Genomic DNA, 24,223 nt, shown 5'->3' with positions numbered 1-24,223 from the left:
AGCAAACTCATCGAAACGACGGCGTTTTGAGGGAGATTGTAAACATTCCCTACCATTTTGGAGAATATCTTGGCATAAAATCTAAGCAACCCGTGACATCGCAAGTTTTAGAATCGGTTTAAGCATTGTTTGAAAATATGAATTATAAAATTTTAATTTAGGTTTGTATAAATTTTAAAAAAAAATTTAATATATTTTTTTATTATATTTTATTAAAATTCACGGTAATTCAATTTTAAAAAATTTTCGAATACAGCGCTGTGATTTAAACTTTTATTTATTTTGTTATGAAATTGATATTTTTTAAATTAGAGGACTATACAAATATAGAATTAGCGCATATTTTGTGATGACAATCAATAAGATCGATTAGTTAGTAAGATTAAACTTTCTTTTTATTTTTATTTTCGTGACTATTTTAATGACAATTCTTAAAAACAAAAATAATTTGACAAAGGTTTAATCTCTGGTAGGATAATTGTTTCTCACAAATAGGTCCATCATCATAAATTTCTCTTTTTTAATCTCCTTTACTTATATGACAGAAGTCTCCATGACTGCAATTTTTTAAATTTTTTAATACCTAAAAAAGGAAAAATTGTGTACACTCAACATAAGAATAGAGTCATTTTTTTTAATTTTAACAACAGAATTTCTAAGTAAATTTTAAAATTAAAACTAATCCCTGAAATAAAAATTATTCTTAAAACTTAAAAACATTTAAGATGTAAAAATAACATTTAAAATATCTTCCGGGTATTAGAGATAATCTCTAAAGAAGTTTTTTAAATCCAAGTTGTTATGAGAATTTGTAATTTTGTGTGATAGGCAGAACTTAACTACCTAACAGCATATTTCTTATGGTTTGAAGATCTATTTAGTCGAAGAATCAATGTCAAAAAGCGTCTTGCTAAATGATATGGTCCGTGATCATCACATGTCCACATATTAAAAGAATTAAAGTAAAACACGCATAGCTTCAACCATAATGTCAAAAATATTAACTCATAATGTCAAACCCGTATCATTCAATATTTTCAAGAGAGAGAGAGAGTCCCCCCGCCCCGAAACCTCAAAAAAAAAAAACTACAGTATTCATTAATCATTCGGGATATGGTGCTTTAAGATGCGTGAATAGATAAATAAATCCAATAATTACCTTCATATTCAAAACAAAACAATTTGCCTAAATAGAATCCAGGCTAGTTTCCTGTATTGTGATTTGATCCTAGTTAATGCTGTGCGTGGAATGATTCCAAAAAGAATGCAAAATTGAATCAACCAAGGGGGCCAAATGAAAATAACAAAAATCAATTGAATTGTAGGTGCTAGGCCAAAAGTACGCATATGAACAATTTGGTGCTACAAAGCACACCAATCTCACAATACAGCATAACATCAAATCACGAGGCACCCACCGAACGAGCAGGGCTCCGACCAAGGCCAAGACCCAATCCCACGGGGGCGCTGTTGGTTCTGGCATGGCCGCTATGGCTGCTGCTACAGTGGGCAGAATGAGCATGAGCATGACCCTGACATTGACCCTGACCCTGACCCTGACCCTGACCCTGATGAGCATTTGAATGTGTAGGACTTACATTGAGGGCAACATGGCCATTACCATTGGCTTGAATTTGATGTGAATGGCTAACCCCATTTTGCATGTTTGAATTCTTATTCATATGCATCATACCAATCCCCTCACCCTCAGAATGACCTGATTCTTCATTGTACTCCACGTCATCATTGTAACCATTGACTAAGAAATCTGAACAGTTCTTCCTCATCCCATGATCGTATGGGTTCCTGAACCGGCCACCTGGACCTCTCAGGTAGCTATATCGCACTGCATTTGCCAATTCGTTTGTCGTAATGTTGCGAGATATCTACAGCAAGATAGACAAGTATTCAATAGTACATCTACAGAAGGCATTATTCATTATGCTCATTGAAATGAGCAGAGCACAATAAGCTGCAGGGTGGACTGGACGCTGTTCCAAAACAGAGATCAATTCAAGAAACAGAATTGTGTGTGCACACATGCAAGCATGCATATGCAAGTGTCAAATTAGAAAAGAGATTAACATTACTGTTAGATTACCACTTCACCTAACGGCTGTCAACAATTTATATCAAGTTTCAACAATAATATATGAAAAACCAGAACAACAAACTTAAACCAAATGGAAAGCATTTCATTTAGAAGTATATGAGAAACAAGAAGCACAATTAGCAGTCCAACTTTTGGGAAGGAGTATCAACACAGATGCAACTATTATTTTGTAACACCTTTTTCCTTTCTCTGTAACCGTAAGGGAATCTCTGGTTTATTCTTTTGTTTATCTTTCTATTCTGTTTTCCCTTTTCTGTTTCTTCTCTCCTGCTGTATAACAAACTCAGATTCCCTTCTTTACTGTATAAATATGAGCAATACAAATCAGAATAATAAGTGAGGAAATTACAGCAAAATGCTTTTCTAACAAGGTATCAGAGCTCGCAGACCAAAATCCTCAATGGCCAAAGCCTCCGCTGCTACCAGTTCCTCCTTCACAGCACCTTCCGAATCTGCTGCTACTACCAATACCTCCTCCCCAGCACCCTCTTTCTCTCACATCATCACTAGCAAGCTCACCACTGACAATTTTCCCCTTTGGAAGGTTCAAGTCAATGCCTATCTGTGCGGCCAAGAACTCTTATCAGTTTGTTGATGGCACTCACCCTGCTCCCCCTCAATTTCTCTCTAACCACACCACTGTCAACCCAAAGTACTCTGCCTGGATGAAGACAGACCAGCTTGTCCTGAGCATCCTTTTTTCTTCAATCTCAGAATCAGTCCTGCGCCATGTCCTTTCCTCTTACTACTTCACGCGACCTCTGGTGCTCTCTTGACTCTCTTTTCACCTCCAAATCTCAAGCCCAACAGTTCCCAGTCCGTTTCCAATTAGCCAACCTCTCTCGTGGTGAGCTCTCCATCACAGACTTCTTCTGCAAAGTACGATCTCTAGCTGACATCTTAGCTTCAACTGGCAGTCCTCTTCCTGACCAGGACTTTGTCACCTACATGCTCACAGGGCTTGGTCCCGCTTATGAGTCTTTTGTAACCTCCATCACCACCAGACCCAGCCCTATCTCCTCTCATGAACTTTTCCAGCTCCTTCTCGTTCATGAAAGCAGATTAGCTCACTCAAACAGGAACATGCTTCCCTATGACGCTTCGGTGAATGTCACAACAACGGGAGGTCAAGACCATCGTGGTCAAGGATACTCAAGAGGGGGCAAATCTGGCAGAAATACTAACAACAGAGGACGCACTTACTCCTACGACCGAGGAGGTCGCAGCAATACCTACCCATCCACCACACCCACTCGCCCAACCTGTCAGGTGTGCAGTAAGTCTGGCCATGTCACACTTCAGTGTCGCCATCACATCGATCACTCCTACCAATATGAGGCCCCTCCATCTCTCTCAGCCAATTCACAAACACCTCTCCCCCATCTCCCAAGGTCTCCTGGTATCCTGACTCCGCAGCAACTCACCACATCACCCACTCTCTTGACAACCTCAATCTATCTTCCCAACCCTATACCGATGACGCTTAGGTTCGAGTAGGTGACGGCGCGGCTCTCTCCATCCAAAACATTGGTGACTCAAACTTTCTCTCTTCTTTATCTTCATTCAATTTAAATAACCTACTCCATTTTCCTTCATCACTAAGAATCTTGTCTCTGTCTGTAAATTTTGCTCCGATAATAATTGTTTCTTCAAATTTCACTCTTCTTTTTTGTCTGTGAAGGACAACATGACCGAGAAACTCCTCCTCATCGGTCCCTCCATTAACAGCCTCTACGTCTTCCCTCCTGTGCCGGCGCTCTCCTCTTTCCCATCCACCCACATCGGCGAACATACCACCCCTGCTCAATGGCATCATCTCAGTCATCCCTCTCTTCAGCTGGTGTCGCGCATCCTGCATCAACATCAGCTGCCTTCTCATCCCGCTGATCCTTCGTTCTTTTGCTTAGCTTGCCCTTTGGCCAAAAGTCACCAAAACCCTTTTCTTCCCATTCGGACCCAGGCCTCAGCCACTGGAGCTCATTTGTGCTGATGTCTGCGGCCCGACCCCTTATTTGTCTAGAAATGGGTTCCGCTTTTATCTGTCTCTTGTTGATCAGTGTACTCGCTGTTGTTGGTTCTTCCCCATGAAATTTAAATCTAATGTTTATCATGTCTTCACTACCTTCATACCATATGCTGAACATTTATTCAATTCCAAATTAATTTCTACACAAACGAATGGTGGGGATGAATTTAAATCGTTAACTCCTTTTTGCCAAAAACTTGGCATCACAAATCAACTATCTTGCCCTCATACCCATCAACAAAATGGACTTGTGGAACGAAAGCATAGACATATTGTTGACACTGGTCTTGCCTTAATGGCCCATGCACATTTACCATACAAATACTGAGCCGATGCTTTTGAAACTGCCGTTTATCTCATTAATCGCCTTCCCTCCCCCTATTCCAAAAAAATAAATCTCCCTTCTCTCTAGTCTTTAACAAAGATCTAGATTACAAATTTCTCAAGGTTTTTGGGTGTGAATGTTGGCCTAACCTTCGGGCCTACAATAATCACAATTGCATTTTCGTTCTAAATCCTGTTTATTTTTAGGCTACAACTCATCACACAAGGACTACAAGTGCCTAGACCTCTCCTCCAATCGCCTTTATATCTCCAGAGATGTTCTCTTCAACGAGGCCTCCTTCCCCCACGCTCACGCCTTGGCCCAGCCCAACCCATCTCCCTCTCCTTCACCCAACGCATCCCTTCCCCTTATCACTCCATCCATTCTGGGCCTCGGCCCACACTCTTCACATTATCCCACTCCGGCCTCTTCCCCCTCCTCTTCACCCATCGAGCCCACATCTGTGCCCTCTTCCCCAACCCCTTCCCACATCACACCATCTATCCCTAATCGTCCTCCTCGAGATCCCCCTTCCCATAGTCTCATTCCTCCGCGATCTCCCGTCATCACCAGAGCCAAAACCCACTCCTCTCGCCCCCGTATCTTCACTAATGGCACCATTCCTTATCCTCCTCGCCACTACCTCGCTGCTGCAACCACCCCTTCAGATGCCCCTCTAAGCTTCTCCGCGGCCTCCAAATTTCCCGAATGGCGCTCTGCCATGGCTGACGAGTTCAATGCCTTAGTTCAAAATCGGACCTAGACCCTGGTTCCTCTTGTAATATCCTTGGTTGCAGATGGATTTATCGGACTAAATATAACTCCGATGGCTCCATTCAACGGTGGAAAGCATGCCTAGTCGCAAAGGGTTACCATCAACGTGAAGGCATTGACTACCATGATACATTCAGTCCCGTTATCAAAGCTCCCACCATCCGGTTGGTTCTTTCTCTCGCCTTAGCTCAGCATTGGTCCTTGCACCAAATCAACATTCAAAACGCCTTCCTTCACAGTGACCTAACTGACACTGTTTATATGCATCAGCGTCAAGGATTCGTTGATCCCCTACATCCCCACTATGCGTGCAAACTGGAGAAGGCTCTTTACGGACTCAAACAAGCTCCACGAGTGTGGTTTGCTCAGCTAAGCTCATGGCTCCTTTGGTATGGTTTCTCTGCCTCCAAAGTTGATCCCTCTTTATTCATTCTTGCCCATGGTGACACCAAAATCTACTTACTGGTTTACGGTGATGACATTGTTATTGCTCCCTCCCATAACTCTGCCATTGACTCCCTCATTGATGCCCTGAGTCAAGCCTTTCCCGTTAAAGACCTCGGCTGACTATCCTACTTTCTAGGTTTGGAGATTGACAACCTCAAGGATGGTGTTCTGCTCACTCAGCGAAAGTACATCAAGGACCTACTTCACCGTAGCAACATGTCCAATGCCAAACCCATTTCCTCACCCATGGCAGCTTCTTCCAAATTATCCTCCTTCGATTCCCCCTCCCCCTTTTGACAATCCAACCCTTTTCAGAAGCACTGTTGGAGCACTTCAATACTTGTCCCATTCTCGGCCAGACATCAGCTTCTCAGTGAACAAAGTGCGTCAATTCCCAACATATCTCATTGGAGTGCAGTCAAAAGAATTTTGTGATACCTTAAAGGAACTATCAATTAAGGCCTCTTCTTCCCTCTCAATACATCCTTGACTCTTCACACCTACTCTGATGCTGATTGGGCAGGCTGCCCTGATGACAGACGATCAACCAGTGGTTATTGCATTTTTCTTGGCAACCATTTAATTTCATGGAGTTCCAAAAAGCAGAAAACAGTAGCAAGATCAAGCACAGAAGCTGAATACAACTCCATTGCCACTGCTGCCGCTGAAACAATCTGGTTGCAAACAGTTATGCGTGAGCTACAGATTTCTCTCTCACATGCTCCAACCTTACAGTGCGATAACATTGGCGCCACCTATCTTGTAGCCAACCCAATTTACCACTCCCGGACCAAACACATGGACATTGATTTTCACTTTGTTCGTGAACGTGTGGCAGCAAAGTCTCTAACTGTCTCCTTTCTCAGCTCAAACGACCAGGTTGCGGAAATCTTCACCAAGCCTCTGGTCTCTGACAAATTCGTTAGTTTTCGTTCAAGTCTCAATGTTCTTGACACACCATTGGACTTGAGGGGGCGTATCAACACAGATGCAACTATTATTTTGTAACACCTTTTTCCTTTCTCTGTAACCGTAAGGGAATCTCTGGTTTTTTCTTTTGTTTATCTTTCTATTCTGTTTTCCCTTTTCTGTTTCTTCTCTCCTGCCGTATAACAAACTCAGATTCCCTTCTTTACTGTATAAATATGAGCAGTACAAATCAGAATAATAAGTGAGGAAACTACAGCAAAATGCTTTTCTAACAAGGAGGAAATGTGGCTGTTGGGTGAGCCATTTACTCAAACCATTGCTCTTAACACTGGAGAACTGAATTAGCAAACGAATGCTTGATATGAGATGAATGACATGGAGAATATCACCTGAATTTTTGGAAAGTGGCATACAATAATGCAAGTAGTTATCATCAATTAATTTCAAAATCTTACTTTAAAATACCAAGCAGAGCCCGTATGTCAAGGAAATTTGAAGATGCAAATGCAAAAACACATTTCCATTTGTTCTGGATATCATCAAAAAAAATATTCAAAACAATGGGAAAAATAAGTAAATGCTTCTTAAGGCTCCATTGGATCAAGGATTTTAACTCAGGAAAGGAAAATAAGAAGGAAACTCATTTCCCATTATATATGTTCTCTATACAAAATCCTACTAAAAAGGAAAATTTGTTATAATATGACTAAAAATTAAGAAAAATTTATTTTTTTCATTGATTTGTTTGTTTTTTTGTTTTCTTTTTTACTTTCCTTCATAACCTAATATCATAAATTAGACTCCAACATATTTTCCTTTCATTTCCGTTCCCTAACGTTTTCCAAGTTCCAAATGGGCCATAAGGGTTTCTAGAACTCCCCACCCCACCCCCACCACAAAAAAACAAAAAAAAATTCAGGGGTCTGCACTCATAGCAAAGGATCATCACATAAGGTTGTCAGTCCCAAACTATAGGCCCAATAAACTGAAAGTATCATGACTAATAGGTTGAAACCAGAAAAATTTAGAGTTAACAAATAATAGATTTATTATTGGCCGCAAAGATTAGCCCCAGCTACACATTTAGTTTAGTATGGCCAAGCTTTCACCTCAATGAGACCTACAGTATGTGGATTTGCACACAGATTATAGATAAGGGAAAGAAAAGAAAGAGGGTGGGGTAGTCAAATTCCCAGACATGACTTATGCTTAAGGTGACCTGAATATTCAAACTGTGGTGGCCCAGGGACAAATTGCATATTTAATACACAGAAACTTGCGTCCTATGAGGAAAATAGATAGAAAGCTACATCTTCAATGGAAATAGAAAACATAGTAAGTTCAGAGAAGCATCTTCAAACAATAAAACTAAATAGCACCAGAATAACTAGTACTGCTCTTGAATTTCAGCATTTAAAAACTCATGACAAGTATCCAAACGTCATATACCTGAGAAGCTTGAACAGCTGTTAGGACAGCCACCCCAAAGAAAAGGAAAAAATCAACCACCAGAAATGATATTGCACCAATGTGACGAGTACCAACATGGTCCATCCATGCTCCAAAAGAAGATGGAGCCACTGGATCGGTCAAAACTCCTGCATTGCAAAGTCATTTTATTTTAACAGTAGAAGCCAAAAGCTTTGTAGAAGTAACTTTAAAATTGGCTAAAAAAAATGCTTAATTAAAAAAAATTTACAAAAAAAAAAAAAAAACACAGACACACACACACACATACTTGTCAGAGCAACCACACCAGTAATCATCATTGCAAACACTTCTAGCACAAGGAAAAAGAAGAAATCCCATTTATTTTTCTGCAGCACAAGTTAGCAAACAGTAGCTGAGATTATAGTGGTAATAGAAAAACATTGCATTTTTAATCAATAGTAGGAAAAACAAATCAAGTCATACTGAAAAGAAGGGTAGGACGTTAATGACATTCTATCGGCCGCATTCTTGTAAAAATAGCATGAACAAAGTAAGACGGGGAATAAATCTTTAACCAGTGCCTGGAAAACAAGTCTTCTATGCCATATACCAAGATGATTTGCTCAGATCTAATTGACCTTGCAAATCTCGCTTGACTATTCAAAATAGGTCCAAAATGGCAGAGTGATTTTACAAAAAGATATTCAAGACCATTCAATTTGTCTAAAATTTTTTGGCCAAAACTGCAAAGAGGCAGTTCGCTGATGGCTGTCATGCTGTCATGTTATCCTATCTGACAAATTTATGGTCCTCCACATCCCTAATGTAAAAACTCAAGTGAATATTGAAAGAAAAAATCTCTAACTTATAACTGTCAAAGCACCTTGCCAATGCAATTAGACACCCAAGGGCAATGATGGTCAAATTGCTCAACACAACGATCACAGGTGGAACAATGCTTCGCACGAAGAGGCCTAACAATCTAACAAAAAAAATTAGCAAAATGATTAGAAATCAGTCAGAACAAGAATATGTTAAAGGAAACAGTAAAAAAGGTAACAAGGATGACATGAGGATAGAACCTTGCACGTCGCACAGAGCTGAGACCAATTCCCAGCTAGCAATGCAGGATTATTTATCTCAATCTTCAATAAAGGCTCCTAGAGAAATATAAAAAGATAAACATATTCTAATTAATTTCAGAAATATAAATATAAGTACAGTAATAAACTCATTTTCAAAAATAAAAAAGAGAAAAAAAATATTAAATAACGAAGAAACGGAAGGAAAAATCTAGAGAAATGTAGACATTAAATTAGAGGGGTTGAATGAAAAAAACCAACTTACATCATCCTTCATGGTTTGAAGATCATGGATGTTCATCCTGATGTAACCAGGATCCTTGCTGTAGACAGGAAAAAAAACAAACAAACAAAATTAAAACAAAACAAAAGGGAGGAAAAGGCAACAATCATTGTCAATGTTCCTGAGTTCAATTTTTAATTTAAACTTTAAAATATTGTCAAACCCACACATATACAAAGGAAAGGAAGTGCTTTTAATTATTAAGGTGGACCATCCTATATGTACACCACCGTGCACATCAATATACAATCTTAGGTATCACAGATAAACATGAAATGTTAGAACCAATTGATACCCAAATATTTATAAGTAGAAACATGTTAAGGCCAACAACAGTGCCAATGACTGACATTCCTAGTCCTTGCTGAAATAACGGGAAAAGGAAAAGACTATATTGAAATCAGACGGTTTTATTGAGCAATCAGAGAAGACATAAAGAATTCCTTTTTCTTTTCTATTTTCATAGAATACATAAACTATTTTTGCACAAGCCTTTAACGAACAAAATTCAACACTTAAGGATGCCAGAGTCTCGCACATATACTGACCATACCTGCTACACCTATAAAAAAGAAATAGTCCAGAAGTCGCTAGGATAACACCCAACCATGCAAGAAACCCAGAGCCAGCTGTTAGCTTTGGCAGATTAGGTGCTGCCACCAAAGGAATGACATGCCATTGTAAGTATACTACCCTCACAGAAAGCAAACCACCCAAAAAATAACAAGAAAAGATCTCAGAAGATACCCATAATGACTGCATGAATATAGGTCACAAGGAGCAGGAGGATTATACACCAAAGTGCAGGTGCAAGTCCTAGTTTTGAAAGTCGTCCAAGGCGGCTATTCCCATCACAACGTTTGTCAAGCAACCTTCTAGCATTTCCCTGGAAAATGAAATCCTTTCATAATCAATTTTAAGTGACCTGATAATAAGTATCTTCAAGATATATGAAAGCAAAACAGTCACTGAGCCAGGACTGCAGCCTGTGTAGGGAAAACTGTACATGTGCAACAAGAAATTAAAAGATCTACCTTTCCAAAGATTTTGTTTTATGGATCACAAATCAATTAAATGAATCCCCATTGTGTAGATAAAAAACAAAAACAACAAATTAAGCCTTAAGTCCCACTAGGTGAGGTCAGCTACATGAATCCTTTTCCACCAATTTACACCACATCATGTAGTTAGCAATCCTAAATATACAGTCATAACTTTAGCAAATTAGACTTGAAACAATGACAAACATAAGCCTTTGCATTGAACAAGGATACAAGGTCACAGATATTGTGAATGCAAAAAACAGAAAGTGAGAACTGTGGAGAGGGACAACAGAGAGCAGCTCCATTGCATAATAGTTATCTCTATTATGGTGTTCACCATTCCTTGGCTCTCTTGAATGTGGATGTTCATGGTCGCATTTTTTGTGTAAGCTACCAGTGGTCATCTTCAGGCACACCCTTCATCCCATAGTTACCAGAAAACGGTAATACTCTGAATCACAAATTGGAACAAAGGTTCCCAAACAGAATACCATGTATCACTATCTTTCCAAAATCCTAAATCTAACAATTCAAAGTTTTAATTCAATATTTTTCCCATAACATATTTTTGTTAGCTAAAACTAATACATTCTTGGATTTCAATTACGTTACTGATGTCTTTCTCATGTGCATGTTCATGGTTGCATCATTTTTGCATCAGCTAGCTGTGGCCATCTTCAAGCACACCCTTACTGCATCCCATGGTCATGAAAAAAATGCTGACACTGAAATGAACCACAACCCAGTATGAAGGTTCCCAAACAAAAGTTGGTACACTTTCATTTTGGATCGCTAAATCTAACAATCCAAAGTTTTAATTCAATATTTTTCACATCACACATTTTTATTACCTAAAGTAGAGAATTATTTCATTATAATTCTATTTTCAGTCATTATCAATCTCTCTCCCCCACATCCCGCTTCATTAATCTCTCTCTCTCTCTTTCTCTCTCTAGCTTCATCCTCTAGTCACCAGAAAATGCAAACACTCGAATGAACCACAAATTGGTATTAAGAGGGGCACGTGGTTTTGATGACTTAAGAAGTAGGTTTGAGGGTGGGGGGAAAAGAAAAAGAGCATACAGCGTATATAACAGTGTCATTAAGAACATATATGATAGAGCTATGATTAGCATTATGATTACAAGGGGAGAATGCAGGGAACTTCCAATCACAATAGGTGTAAATCAAGGATCTACTTTGAGCCCCTTTTTTTTGCATTAGTGATGGATGAACTTAGAAAGAGCATCCAAAATGAGGTTTCATGGTGTCTGTTGTTTATAGATGATTATTATCTTGATGGATGAAACAACGAGTGGAACAGACATTAAGTTGGAATTATGGGAAGAGGCTTTAGAATCTTGAGGTTTAAAGATAAAATTCATCGTAGGAGGAATATTAGAGAAAAGATTAAACTGATGGTCAAGAAATTAATCAAATAGCAATAGCAGATTTTGATACCTCGAACCTATTATGCAAGCTGAAAGAGAAATTGAAAAAGATGCAAGGTAAAATGAAGAGGTGCTGAGATTATGGACACAGAGCTGAGATAGTTTGGCACCTACAACATAGGCCAAATAGTGCACCAATGAGGAAGAGTGAGCTAGTTTCTGTTAGCACTTGGTAGCAATACAAGGGGTTGGGTAGACCTAAAATAGCTTGGAACGAGACAATAAGGGTCTACCAACCCTCAAATTGTCAAAAGAAATTGCCCACGATTGTGTAAATTGGTGGAAAAAGGATTTCTGTGCCTGACCCCACCTAATGGGACTTAAGGCTTTGTTTGTTATTGTTGTTGTTTTAGTATATCATTATCTACATAAGTATACTCCCAACATTGCAACTTTTAGGTCCACACTGCAATCCACTCCCATTGCATGAACTGAAAAGTTCTGCATTATAAATAAAATTGCTTCGCCACAGCTAAGAGTGTACTCCTCAGTTCACATATACTCTTGAAGGACAAACAGTAATACCATTATGGAAGAATTTTCTTTGCAGCAGTTATGCCATGAAATTTCTGCTGTTGTCAACAACCACAAGAAAGCAAGTAGTTGGCACATGGTACCAATGACTTTGCAATACTCATTAGCAAAATGACTGAAAAAATGCACATCATACTAGATTGCAAACCAGATTTTTCTTCACAGAAACATTTAAATTATCAAATGATAGAAATTAGAAGATCCAAAGTCGATTGTACAACTGAGAGAGTAAAAACACATGTGATTCAAACACAGTTGAAACAAAAAAGAAAAACACATTTCTGGTAGAACCCTCAAAATACAGCCAAAAGCACAATTCATTGTGTGCGTTCAAGAAAAGAAATTATCAGAAATGCCTGTTGCACCATAGAAGCAAGGATCTATGAGATCACAATGAATTATGAATGAGAGTGACAAAGCCATCAGAGATGCACTGTGTCATAAGAGAATGGCATAAACTATGGCAAAGGACCAATGTATGGACATGCAAATACAAATTTTATAATGAATTGTACAACATATACAATGTCATAACAAATTGAAACATGTTCTCAATACAGAAAGCTATATACAAACGCAAAGGGCACATGACTTCTTAAAGTTACTAGTACAAAACTGTGTGGTGTTAAGCAGGCTGACATCTATCAAAAGAGAATTAAAAGCCAGTCAAAGTAAGATAATTAAATGATTCCAAGATGTTTCAACCATGGAATACCTACAAGAAAAAAAGCAACTTGTCTATGGTTCTTATCCGAAGCAAGCTGTGCTGGTGTAAGGCCAGTGTTATCCGTCACCATCAAGTCCTCTTTCTTCCCAGCCTGTACTAATACCGTGCATGCTTCTAAGTTCCCCCTAATGGCAGCCCAATGGAGAGGAGTACAACCTAAAATTAAGGGACACTACTTTAATGAGAAAAATGATAAATTCACACAATAACTACATCTTGCTCCTTTACAGGCCCTGCAATTTAAAAGAGTTCTCTAAGGAAAAGGTAAATTTTCAGATTCCAACTTACCCTCCTTATCCTGGCGTCCCCTGTATGCATCCAGAAATAAAAGAAGGCGTATACAATCAGCAAATCCTTTATATGCAGCCCTATGGCACTCCAAAGAAAAATCATCATCAGTTATGTTACAAAATAAAGGAATGCACGGTAAAAGTTCTTAGGTTAGGAATCATTAAGATGATTATACAGAGAAAACAGAAATGAAACCGTCTATATGACTGAATATGATAGGCATCACAGAAGCACAACTAATTAATGTCACAGAAAAGGAAACAAACCATAATCCTATAACAAATTTCTTTAAAATACAGGGTAATTCGCATGGCCAGAATGGGACTGCCTCTGATGCATCATCGTCAGAAACCCATGCAACTGCCCAACAGAATTAAGGGGCCCAATGTACACAGTGGAAGAGATACAGATGAGTACACCTCAAGCCCAGCATATATCACAACAGATTGGGGCTGTAGGTGAGGCTCAGGGAGCAGAGGGTTTCAAAAAGGATGGTTACAGAAAATTTGGTTTCGGGCATAGGATGGGGGAGAAATAAATTCATGATACGTCTTCCCTTGCAAGAATTTTTAGTGGGAGTCAGCATCATGAGCTTTTGTCCAGTGGGCCAAGAGCAGGGAGTAAAGGATGTTTTGAATAATGATGTCTTCCAGAGGTGTTCCTACAGAGGGTGGATGTCAAAAAGGTTTCAAGAAAGCAGGAAGTGCAGATGGAGGTTAATTTTGTTGTTAATTTGGAGATCAAGATGGTGCTCGAGATGGTGTGTTCTGATAATGATTGGGTGGGAAGGATGGGGTTGTGAAATCTCTGTTTGTGAAGAAAGTCAGTAGCACTGTAAGTATATACTCAGCAGGAGCAGAAAGGCATGTAAAAAAGGGACTCCACAGTTGAAAGGCAAACCAGCGCAGATGCGAGCACAAATAAGTTTTTGAAAAGACATAATGATTGGCAGTTTTTACATTGAGAAGTTTCTGAAGGGTTGAAGATAGATCTGAATAAAGAAGGTTAGTGAGGAAACCCCATTTAAAGAGAAGAAGAAATGGGTCATGTATCTGACAAGGAGGGTGAGCTGGTTAGTGATTTTATTTGTGATGGAGGGTTACTTATAGATGAGGTTAGCAAACTACTAGGGCATGGTTCAGATTGTTTTGATTTATTGGGTGATTTTTCCTATAGGTCTCCATCTCCAATGGATGATTTAGATGGAGTTTCTGTTTCCGAGAACAATGGAATAGGCCGGGAAAGAGACAAGATCGAGCAGGCTGAGACTGGTATTTTGTCTTCCCCTGGGTCTCACTTTCAGCTATTGCTGGATAAAATGGGTTAGCAGTTAGCAGACCCGGTGAGAAAGGAATCCGTTTGGATGGCCGTAAAAGTAAGGCTAAGAAGGGACAACAGAAATTAGCTAATTTGCAGTGCTCTATTAACTATGATGGAAATGGATTGAACAGGGGTTTTCTTAGGTAGCATTTGTTAGGTCTTTTTGGATGGTGGGTACTGATACTTCTTCAATAGATAACAAAATTTTCATTAATGCAAGAAGAAAATAAATTACAGAAAAAGAGGGCAGGCCATCATCCTTTGCATCAAAAAACAAAAGGAAAAAATAAATGACGTATTTACATCAATGCTGCCTTCCAATCCCTGTGGACGTCGGACAGTGAAAAACCCTTAAAAACCCCAAAAGAGTGATCCCAAAATGAAGCCCAAAACAAAGCTTTCTGCCAAATCAAATGCACCGGAGTCTTCTGATCTCTCAAAAGCCCCGTGTTCCTTTCAATCCAAAGAGTCCTCAATATAGCAAAAACAACACAAACCCAAAACCTTTTCTTCTTCCTCTTCCTTCCAAAGCCCCATACTGTACTGATATGAAATCATAAGTGGTTCTCAGAGCCACACAATCCTCGCTGCTGCAGGAAAACAAATTATTCAACGACACTCTCACCACTTCACAATATAGGAATAAATGACAATTATTTTCACTTTCCTTGCCACACATCAAACAAATGTCAGGACTGAAAGCTTTATAACGCCTTCTACTCTGAAGCAAGTCCTTTGTATTAATCCAGTTGACACCACTTTTTTGGTTCGTTTTCTCTCTCTTTTTAGTTTTCTTTATTGAGGATTTCTAGTCCACTATTATTTGTATTTTTTCTTTCTTTCTTAATATATCTCTTTCTTTATCCAATATGTAACAAACAAATTTGTATCAACAAATTACAAATGACCATTTCAGAATGAAAGTTTACCATCCAAAATTAAAAACAATTTTTTTTTGCATGAATGTAGGGCGTGCTTTCCATGATCATCATCTACTATTTGGCTAATATACAGTTTGCACAATCAGAAAATAGGTTGATATGAAATATAAACATTTACAAATGGCTGGCTGATGGGTGAATATATTTGGTGCACAATTATTTAATTGCTCAAAGGAACAGAAAGACCTTTATTAAGGCTTCACATCCTAACAGTTTAAGATTTTAGATAAAGAAGTTGTCTAACATGGCATCAGAACTTCAATCCTTCATGCTTCAGTCTATATTTTGATCACTGTCTGTAATCATTATTCATAGTTACTGCTCATCACCACCACTCACTCTCTCTTCTTCCTTCTGCTCTAATCACTACTTGGATCAAAACCCATTCTTTTATATATTGGATAGGGTGAAAAAAAAATATTACATCAAAGCCCCTTTCACATCCCTCTGAAGATTGGATAACAACATTCCTTGAAGAAACCCAAAGAATAAGCCCAAAACCACCGCTCACTCTCTCTTGCAGGTGCTTTCAGTTTGTGTGTCACATATTAATGTATGTTTTTTATTTTATTAAAAAAAATTGTAGCAGTTGCTGTGTTTGTTGTATCTCTCTTTTGGCAACATCATGGTTGATTCACAAAACCAGCCAAGGCAGGTTTCAATGTGTTTATGTTTGGTTAGACTTGTGCTGATTCTTGAAGCTCTCAGGTGTACTGTCTGTACTGCACTGCTCCGTGCACTCAATCAAAAGTGATGGAGTTGCTGTTTGTGATCTATTTTGGTTTTGTATCTATTGTCTGGGAGGCCTTTTTACATCACACGGCTTCGGCATATCACTTAGCTGTCTTCATCTTTGGCACAAGAGCGCTTGATCAGTAAGCTACTACGCACTCTTACAAAGAGTGTGGCTGATTCCAGGCAAACCTCCTGGCTGTCTCTCTGCACTCCTACCTCCTTTATCACTGAGCATTCATTTAAGGGCCTTAGCTGGTGACCCGGGCTGTTTGCATACTACTGAGTGCGGTCAATCCAAGTGCTGAGGTTTCCGTTCACTTGTAATTGGTGTTAAAGCCAACTAGGTATGATGTTCCAATGCTGGTTGTAGTTGTGACTGACCTGTGAAGCCCTATCATGCTTCCTTCACTGCTAAAGCTCCCTTTCAATCTGCTGTAGCAGTTGATTCCTAGTCATGGCCAATTTGTGAAGTCCTAGTGGGGTCTATTTTCTGTTCAAAGCTTCCAAGGTTCTAGATTGTGTTGTTGTGCCACCTTGGAGCTGCAACTTTGAACTGCAGTTCTGTGTGTGTGTGTGGGTGGGTGAGTGTTTCTAATTGACCTTGCAGCATACTCCATGCCTCTTGATCATCTTGCATGCTATTCAGGTTCTACCAGCAAAGTCATTGCTGCTGATGTTGACGTGCAAAATATAAGGCACATTGTCAAGAAACTCAAGTAGTCTTTGCCAATGGCGAAACTATATAAGGCACATTGTCAAGAAACTCAATTAGTCTTTGCCAATGGCGAAACTAAAGTGAACTATTCCAGTGCATTTGTTTTCCTGTTGGGAGGATGAGTACATCTCCACTGTGTCATCCATATGGTCCAATAGCTCCAAGCTAGGCCATCCACTATGTCTAGTTCTATTGCGGCCCATTTAGGTACCACGGGGTTTCTGCTTCTTCATCTTCCAACCCTTGGATAAAGGATTCTAGTGCGTACTGCCCCATCCATCATGACATAAAGATCACATTTATCTCAATCCTTGAAAGTTGAAACCAAGCATTCATCGCTCAAAGATTCCTTTTACCAATGGTTCAGTAACCTCAACAATTGATTGTGACGACTCTCCTTTCTTCGAGTCCACCTTCCTCTGTCCTATCAGTGTCTTAAGTTTTCTTTGAATTTGTTATCTGTGAATGTGAGTTGCTTAATCAAGTCTCTCAATGACTCAATCACATTCTATCCTTCTTCCTGTGATATCCAGAATCTCCAAACCCAAAATTATCTTTCATTTTCTTCTCTCTTTTCTTCTCTTTGCGCGCCCAACCATCTTCAAACCATTCTTGTGAACCTAGGGTTACAAACAAACCAAGTTGTTTGTTTATTTAACATTAATCAGTAACTTCACTGTTGATGTTAAAGCTCATTAATAAACAGTGGAAATTCAAACTAGATCAGACTTTGTTCATTTAATAAATGAGCCAAAAACAAGACTAAGCTCAGCTTGAACATGTTAAACCTCAGCTTGGCTTGGCACAGCGTATTGCAGCTTAAGTACCAGGATGAACTGTGGTGAGATGTCATTCCCATGAAGCTGATACTAGGAAGACCTTTGTTGTTTGACAACAATACTACAACATGAGAAAGAACACATGTTGCTTCATGTATAACAGCAAAAGTATAACTCCTAGTCCTCTTAATATTCCAATTAGTTACCATGGTCACCCTCCCCAAGCTAGATTCAAAGATAAAGGAGTTTGGGGCCCCATCATTGAGAAGTTCAAGAAAATATTCGCAAGCTGAAAAAGGAACCTATGGTCAAAAGGTGGCCATCTCACTCTCATCAAGGCCGGGACAACTTTTTCCCCTATATCAGATCACAAGTTAGGAATGGGGCAATGTTTTTTGGACCAAAGAGCCCTAAGTGCTACATTTCCTTTCATCTTTAGCCTGGCCAGTGACAAGGATGCCCTCATCAGCCATTAGTCAATATCTTCAAATCTCGGATCAGGGGATCTTATGGAATATTCCATTCATAAGAAATGTAACAGATTGGGAACTCCAACCCCTCACCAATTTCCATTATGAAAACATTTCCAACAAGCCAGAATGGGTGCTGAATAGTAATGTTACTTTCATTGTCAGATCTTTTTACAGGGAACTAGGGAAGCTCTCCCCAATGGGAACATATCGCACAATCCTCCCTTAGATTCACACCTGGAGTACAGCAGCCTCTGCTAAGGTTTCATATCTAGCCTGGAGGCAACGCACTGGAAGATTTTAAACCTGGGCAACCTGCAGAAAGGCCAGATCCTTGCCAATAGATTTTCTTATTTGCACAATTGATGCAAAATCAGTGGACCACATCCTCCTGCTGTCCCTAGACCACGAACCTTTGGGGCATGGCTTTGTCCTCAACTGGGCAGCAGTTGGCCGCTGCCAGCTCTGTAGGAGGGGAGTTTTAGGCTTGGAAAATTATTCAAGTCACGAAAGAGAAGAAAAAAGCTTTGAGTCTCATTCCTCTTGCCATCTTTTGGTGTGCTTGGAACAAAAGAAACAGGAGGGCCTTCAAAGGATCAATTATGCCGTTTCAGACTAGTAAAATCAGTAGGTTGCTACTGTTTCCAGCTGGCACAGTGAGCAGGTTGCAAATGATCATAATGTAATTCTTGATTTTTGTAACACCCTAAAAGTGGTTTATCATTGTTCTTTTGTATTCTGGGTTAGCATCCCCTCAATGCTCTGTTAATAAAGTTCTTCTTACATTACAAACAACAACAATAACAAGCCTTAAGTCCCACTAAGTTGGGTCAGCTATATGAATCCTTTTCCTTCCAATCCACTCGATCAAGGCATTTTCTTCGACTAATTCAAGAGATATTAAATCTTTTCTCACCACCTCCTTCCAAGTTATTTTAGGCCTGCCCTTCCCCCTTCTAGTGCCACTAACAATAATTTGCTCACTCCTCCTCACTAGTGCATTACTTGGCTTATGCTTATGTTTCAAATGCCTAACCATCTAAAAGAACCACCCCCTCTTATCTTATCTTCCACCAATGCTATGCCTAACTTATTGTGAACATGTTCGTTCCTTAATTCATCCTTTAATGTTACACCACTCTCCACTTTAGCATGAGCATTTCGGCCACTTTTACTTTTTGAATATGTTGTTTCTAGTTGCCAAGCATTCTAATCCATATATAGCCATCCCATAAAAGTTTCCCTTTAATTTTAGTGGTATTCTGCAATCGCGCATCACCTGAAGCACTCCTCCACTTTAGTCAGCCTACTTTAATTCTATGTACTACATCCTCTTCAATTTCTCCCTCCGTTTGCATAATAGATCCAACATATCGAAATCTACTAGGGCTATTAATTTATTGATCATCATATTTAATCTTATCTTTACTATTCCTCCTTACATGGCTGAAATTACATTTCATATATTATGTCTTGTTTCTACTTATCCTAAAACCTTTTAACTCTAAAAAATGTTCAGATTCTACCCTTCTCGTGCTTTCATCAATCAAAACATCATCATCTGCAAACAACATAGACCATGTGATCTCGTTTTGGATATTCATCGTGAGTTCATCAATCACTAAAGCAAATAGATAGGGGCTTAAAGTGGAGCCTTGGTACACCTATTGTGATTGGGAATTCTTTAGACTCTTCTTCTACAATCCTAAAGCTAGCCATATTCTATCATACATATTGTCAATAACATCAATATCCACTGCATACTCCCTTCTTTCCTAGAACTCACCAAAGAACTACCCCTAGATTCTTCTTACATTACAGATTAAAAAAAAAAAAAAATGTGTTCATAAGAGAGGATAAATGAAGCAATGAGCACTAGATCATATCGTGAATCGAAATTCTACTTTTGGAGATCAAGAATCAAATCAAATCATAAGACTCAGGAAATTTTCCAAAGTCAATTCTAAATGACATGCATATATTGATGTACAAACAAGCAGAAAATAATATAATAAACAAATCATATTTCATGTGTAAGCTTTACCTAAACATATGAAAGTTAATAGAATGAGTTAGGAAATACTACTAAAATAAACTGTTAAGTGAAGGAATCAAGAAAAAATAATAAATAATTGAAATTTTGGTGTTTATCAACAATTCAAAAAATAATATTTCATGCACACTATTTCTCATATTAAAAAAATAATAATAATAATTAACCTAAAAAATTATAATAATTGAACAAACTACTAAAAGAACTAACTTTTGAATCTCAACAACACAATGAAACATGAGTACCACCTTAGTCGGTGAGTGTTCTGCTCCTTAATGGCAGAGCACTATACTCCTAGAGCGAAGAATGGTTTTGTGAAGGCAAGATAAGACCTAAAGTTCTATTTTCTCCTTTTTTAAGCACAAAACTGGAATAGACTGGAAATGGAAGGTAATTTTGAAAAAAAAAAGTAATAAAAAAGATAAGAATGTTATTTTTTGGGTTTTAAAACTAGTTGGTTTGTCAAGATATGATAGGTCTAGAATCGTGTGAATCGATATATTAAGATCAATTCGACAGATTCAGCATCGATTCAATTGATTTTAGATTCGCTAGTAAGATTCGAATCAATTTGGTGCAGAATTGATACGAATCATATGAGTCGATTCATGAATCATAAGATTCTAGCAACTATGCACTAGATAACGCAGCAGTACAACATGAAATACTATGCCACTCACAAAAAAGCCATATCAGCAGGCTAAGGAGAAAGATATGCTTCTGCAAGGTTTTCCAAACATAGGTATTGAAGGTACTAATGAATAAATAAGGACCCTGTACAATGTGGCTCTAAAGAAGAACATGATGCATTTACAAATCAAGCAAGCAAAGTAGCTATTGTCTATAGATCAGCCTTCTCAGTCATCTCATGAAGCTAAACACATCATTCAAGATGGCGATGGAAAAATTGGACTTTGATTTTGGATCTTGCAGTGTCGATGGATTAGATGGAGATGAAGTGATTTGCCCTCAAGAGTATGCAAAAGGAATACCAAGTAACATCAAAGAACCCAAAGAGAGGGCTGGTTGTTCAAGAGATTCTGCAATTCTAAAAAGTCAACAAGACAAACAAGCAACAACAATCAAAGAGATGAAGGATTGCTTATTTTAGTTACTTCCCAATAGGCTATGTACACATGGAAAAATGCACCATGTGGTGCAGTGTTGTAATTGTTTCAATCATGATAGATGCCAAAATAAGACTGGGATCTTACGAAGTGTCCAAACCATCAAATTTGATGTTTTAGCTAAGTTGACAATATATATGAAGAAACTTTGCAATCATATTCTTTTTCTTGTTTTTGTTTTTGATTAACAAAAAATATATATTAGATATAGCAGAATATTACAACAAGAAAAAGGACGAGAAAAAAGGAGGGTAAGATATCTGCCCAAGACAAAAGAAAAGGAGCAAAATAGAAACTCCAGAAACAAAGATAACAAATCAGCTCTACTCAAGCAAAGCCACCCAGTCCCACTGTAAATCTGCCAGAGGAAAATGACAAAAGAAGCTATTCACTGAAACCCACAGCGACACTAGGAACACCACTCTAATCCAAAGCAAGTTAATAGGGGTGTCCAAGTTCATAAAAATTCTGGCATTTATCTATAACCAAATACACCAAGGTAGAGTTTGGTTCACAGTTCGAATCGGAATCGAAATCGGAAATGGAATTCACCGGAATCGGAAACGGAATGCCGAATTCCTCCCTCATGTTTGATTTGACACAGAATTGTAATCGAAATTAGTGTTAGGTATATATAGACATAGGAATCGGAAATAAGTCTAGTTAATATAAAAAAAAAATTATTCAATTAATTTAATATGAAATAATAATATTATAAATATAATTATTATACAATATTATTTTATTAAGCTACATAATAAATAATTTTCACAATAAAATCATTTTGATAATCATATAGTTAATTATACTTTGCATATTATATTTTATCATATTTTTTATTATTATTTTATTTTAACTATATTATTAATATTATATTTTATCATATATTTTATAAGTATCATATTTTAATAAGTAATTTATTAAATTTAAATAAAAATATCATATATTATAACACTGTAACAAAATTTATTATTTAATATAAAATAATAATATAATAAAACAACCACCATAGCATTATATTTTATTACACGATAGTATTTTATTCTTTTTTGTACATTATATAATTAGTAAAATTTACTATTATATATTTGTATTAAAGATATTAATAAAATTAATTAACAATATAATAAAACGATCACCATAGCATTATATTTTATTGCATAATGTACTTTATTCTTGTTTTGCATATTATATAATTAGAAAAAATTTACTATTATATATTTATATTAATGATACTAAAAATATCAATTTTATCTTATTTTAAGATTCTACATAATAATATAATAAATAAATAAAAATACCACAGTTACATCATAGTATTATATAATTTAATACTATTCTATTACTTTTATGTGTTACAATATTATTACATACAATGTAAATATTAATAATATTGGTTAAAATATTTTATATTATAATATATAATAAATTACTATATATTTATATTTAATGAAGTCATAATATTAATATTATTTCTTAGATTTATGTAATACATTCATTATATTACATCATATATATAGTATTATATTAATATTATTTTTTATATTTATATAATATATTTTATTATATTATATATAATATTACATTATAATATATATATATATGCCAACGCATATTTAATATACAATAGTATTATATTTTTTTTCTATATTATATCATTATTAAATTTTAGGGTAAAAGACATTAACCTCCCCTAAGATTTGACAAAAAGACAAGGACTTCCCTTGAGGTTTCAAAATTTCAAAGACCCCCCCTAAGGTTTCAAGAATTCCAAGGACCTCCCCTAAGGTTTGCCAAAAAAGACACAAACATCCCCTTGTATTTTGCTAAAAGACTAGTCTTTTGAAGAGAGGTTTGTGTCTTTTTACCAAAACTTAGGGGAGGTTTCTAGCTTTTTTGAAACCTCGAGGGAAGTCAATGAAATTTTTAAAACCTCAGGGGAGGTTCTTGTCTTTTTTCCAAACCTCAAGGAAAGTAAGTGTCTTTTGCCCTAAATTTTATTATTATGTATTTATAGTTTATGATAATAAATATTTTATTTTATTTTTATTTTTAAGATTATAAATAATAATATGATAAATCAGTAGTCATACCATAAATATATCATAATATTTTAACAACTAATATTTTTCTATTAATTTTTATATGTTATAATGTTATTATACATTATAAAAATATTAGTAATGATGGTTTTATATTTATATTAAAATATATAATAATATTTAAAATATTACTAATGATATCATAATATTAATATTATTTTTAAAATCTATGCAATATATATTATATTATACAAAATATCATATTATAATAAATTCGTGTTTCCAAGAATTAAGATTTGATTCCAAAGTAAAAGTCAAGAATCAAAATGTAAGTAAAACAGGGAATCCAATTCCTGTATGAAATGGCAATGGGAATAAGATTACTGTCAAACAAACGTTAGGAATGGGAATCACCCATTCCGATTCCAATTCCTAGTGTTGATTCCCAATTACCAAACACCACCCAAAAGATGGCCATAATCAAACACTGCCACCAAGCCTTTCTATTCTTACCCTTTCCAAATCCCTTTAAAGCCAAAGGTCAAAACACCTTCATGGAAGAAGAGCAAACCCAATTCTCTTCA

At 37.1% G+C, this 24,223-nt stretch overlaps 1 protein-coding gene across 1 annotated transcript in view; it reads right to left on the bottom strand.

Moving 5' to 3' along the window:
- Positions 1 to 1,295: 1,295 nt before the first annotated feature.
- The window catches only part of LOC131158187 (protein S-acyltransferase 24), a 30,878-nt gene continuing 7,950 nt past the window's right edge, over positions 1,296 to 24,223 (bottom strand). Inside the window, exons 4-13 of the mRNA XM_058112861.1 lie at positions 13,455 to 13,534; positions 13,159 to 13,322; positions 10,159 to 10,297; positions 9,965 to 10,064; positions 9,394 to 9,451; positions 9,129 to 9,206; positions 8,930 to 9,028; positions 8,354 to 8,432; positions 8,065 to 8,213; positions 1,296 to 1,886 (exon numbers count right to left, since the gene is read on the bottom strand). Of these exons, the coding sequence (XP_057968844.1) occupies positions 1,404 to 1,886; positions 8,065 to 8,213; positions 8,354 to 8,432; positions 8,930 to 9,028; positions 9,129 to 9,206; positions 9,394 to 9,451; positions 9,965 to 10,064; positions 10,159 to 10,297; positions 13,159 to 13,322; positions 13,455 to 13,534 (1,429 nt within the window). The 3' untranslated portion in view covers positions 1,296 to 1,403. The remainder of the gene's footprint in view (positions 1,887 to 8,064; positions 8,214 to 8,353; positions 8,433 to 8,929; positions 9,029 to 9,128; positions 9,207 to 9,393; positions 9,452 to 9,964; positions 10,065 to 10,158; positions 10,298 to 13,158; positions 13,323 to 13,454; positions 13,535 to 24,223) is intronic.

This window comes from Malania oleifera, chromosome 6, assembly GCF_029873635.1.
Source record: "Malania oleifera isolate guangnan ecotype guangnan chromosome 6, ASM2987363v1, whole genome shotgun sequence".
NCBI classification, from domain to species: Eukaryota; Viridiplantae; Streptophyta; class Magnoliopsida; order Santalales; family Ximeniaceae; genus Malania; species Malania oleifera.
The sequence above is the reverse complement of the archived record's forward strand: the minus strand, read 5'-3'. Positions and strand labels throughout refer to the sequence as shown.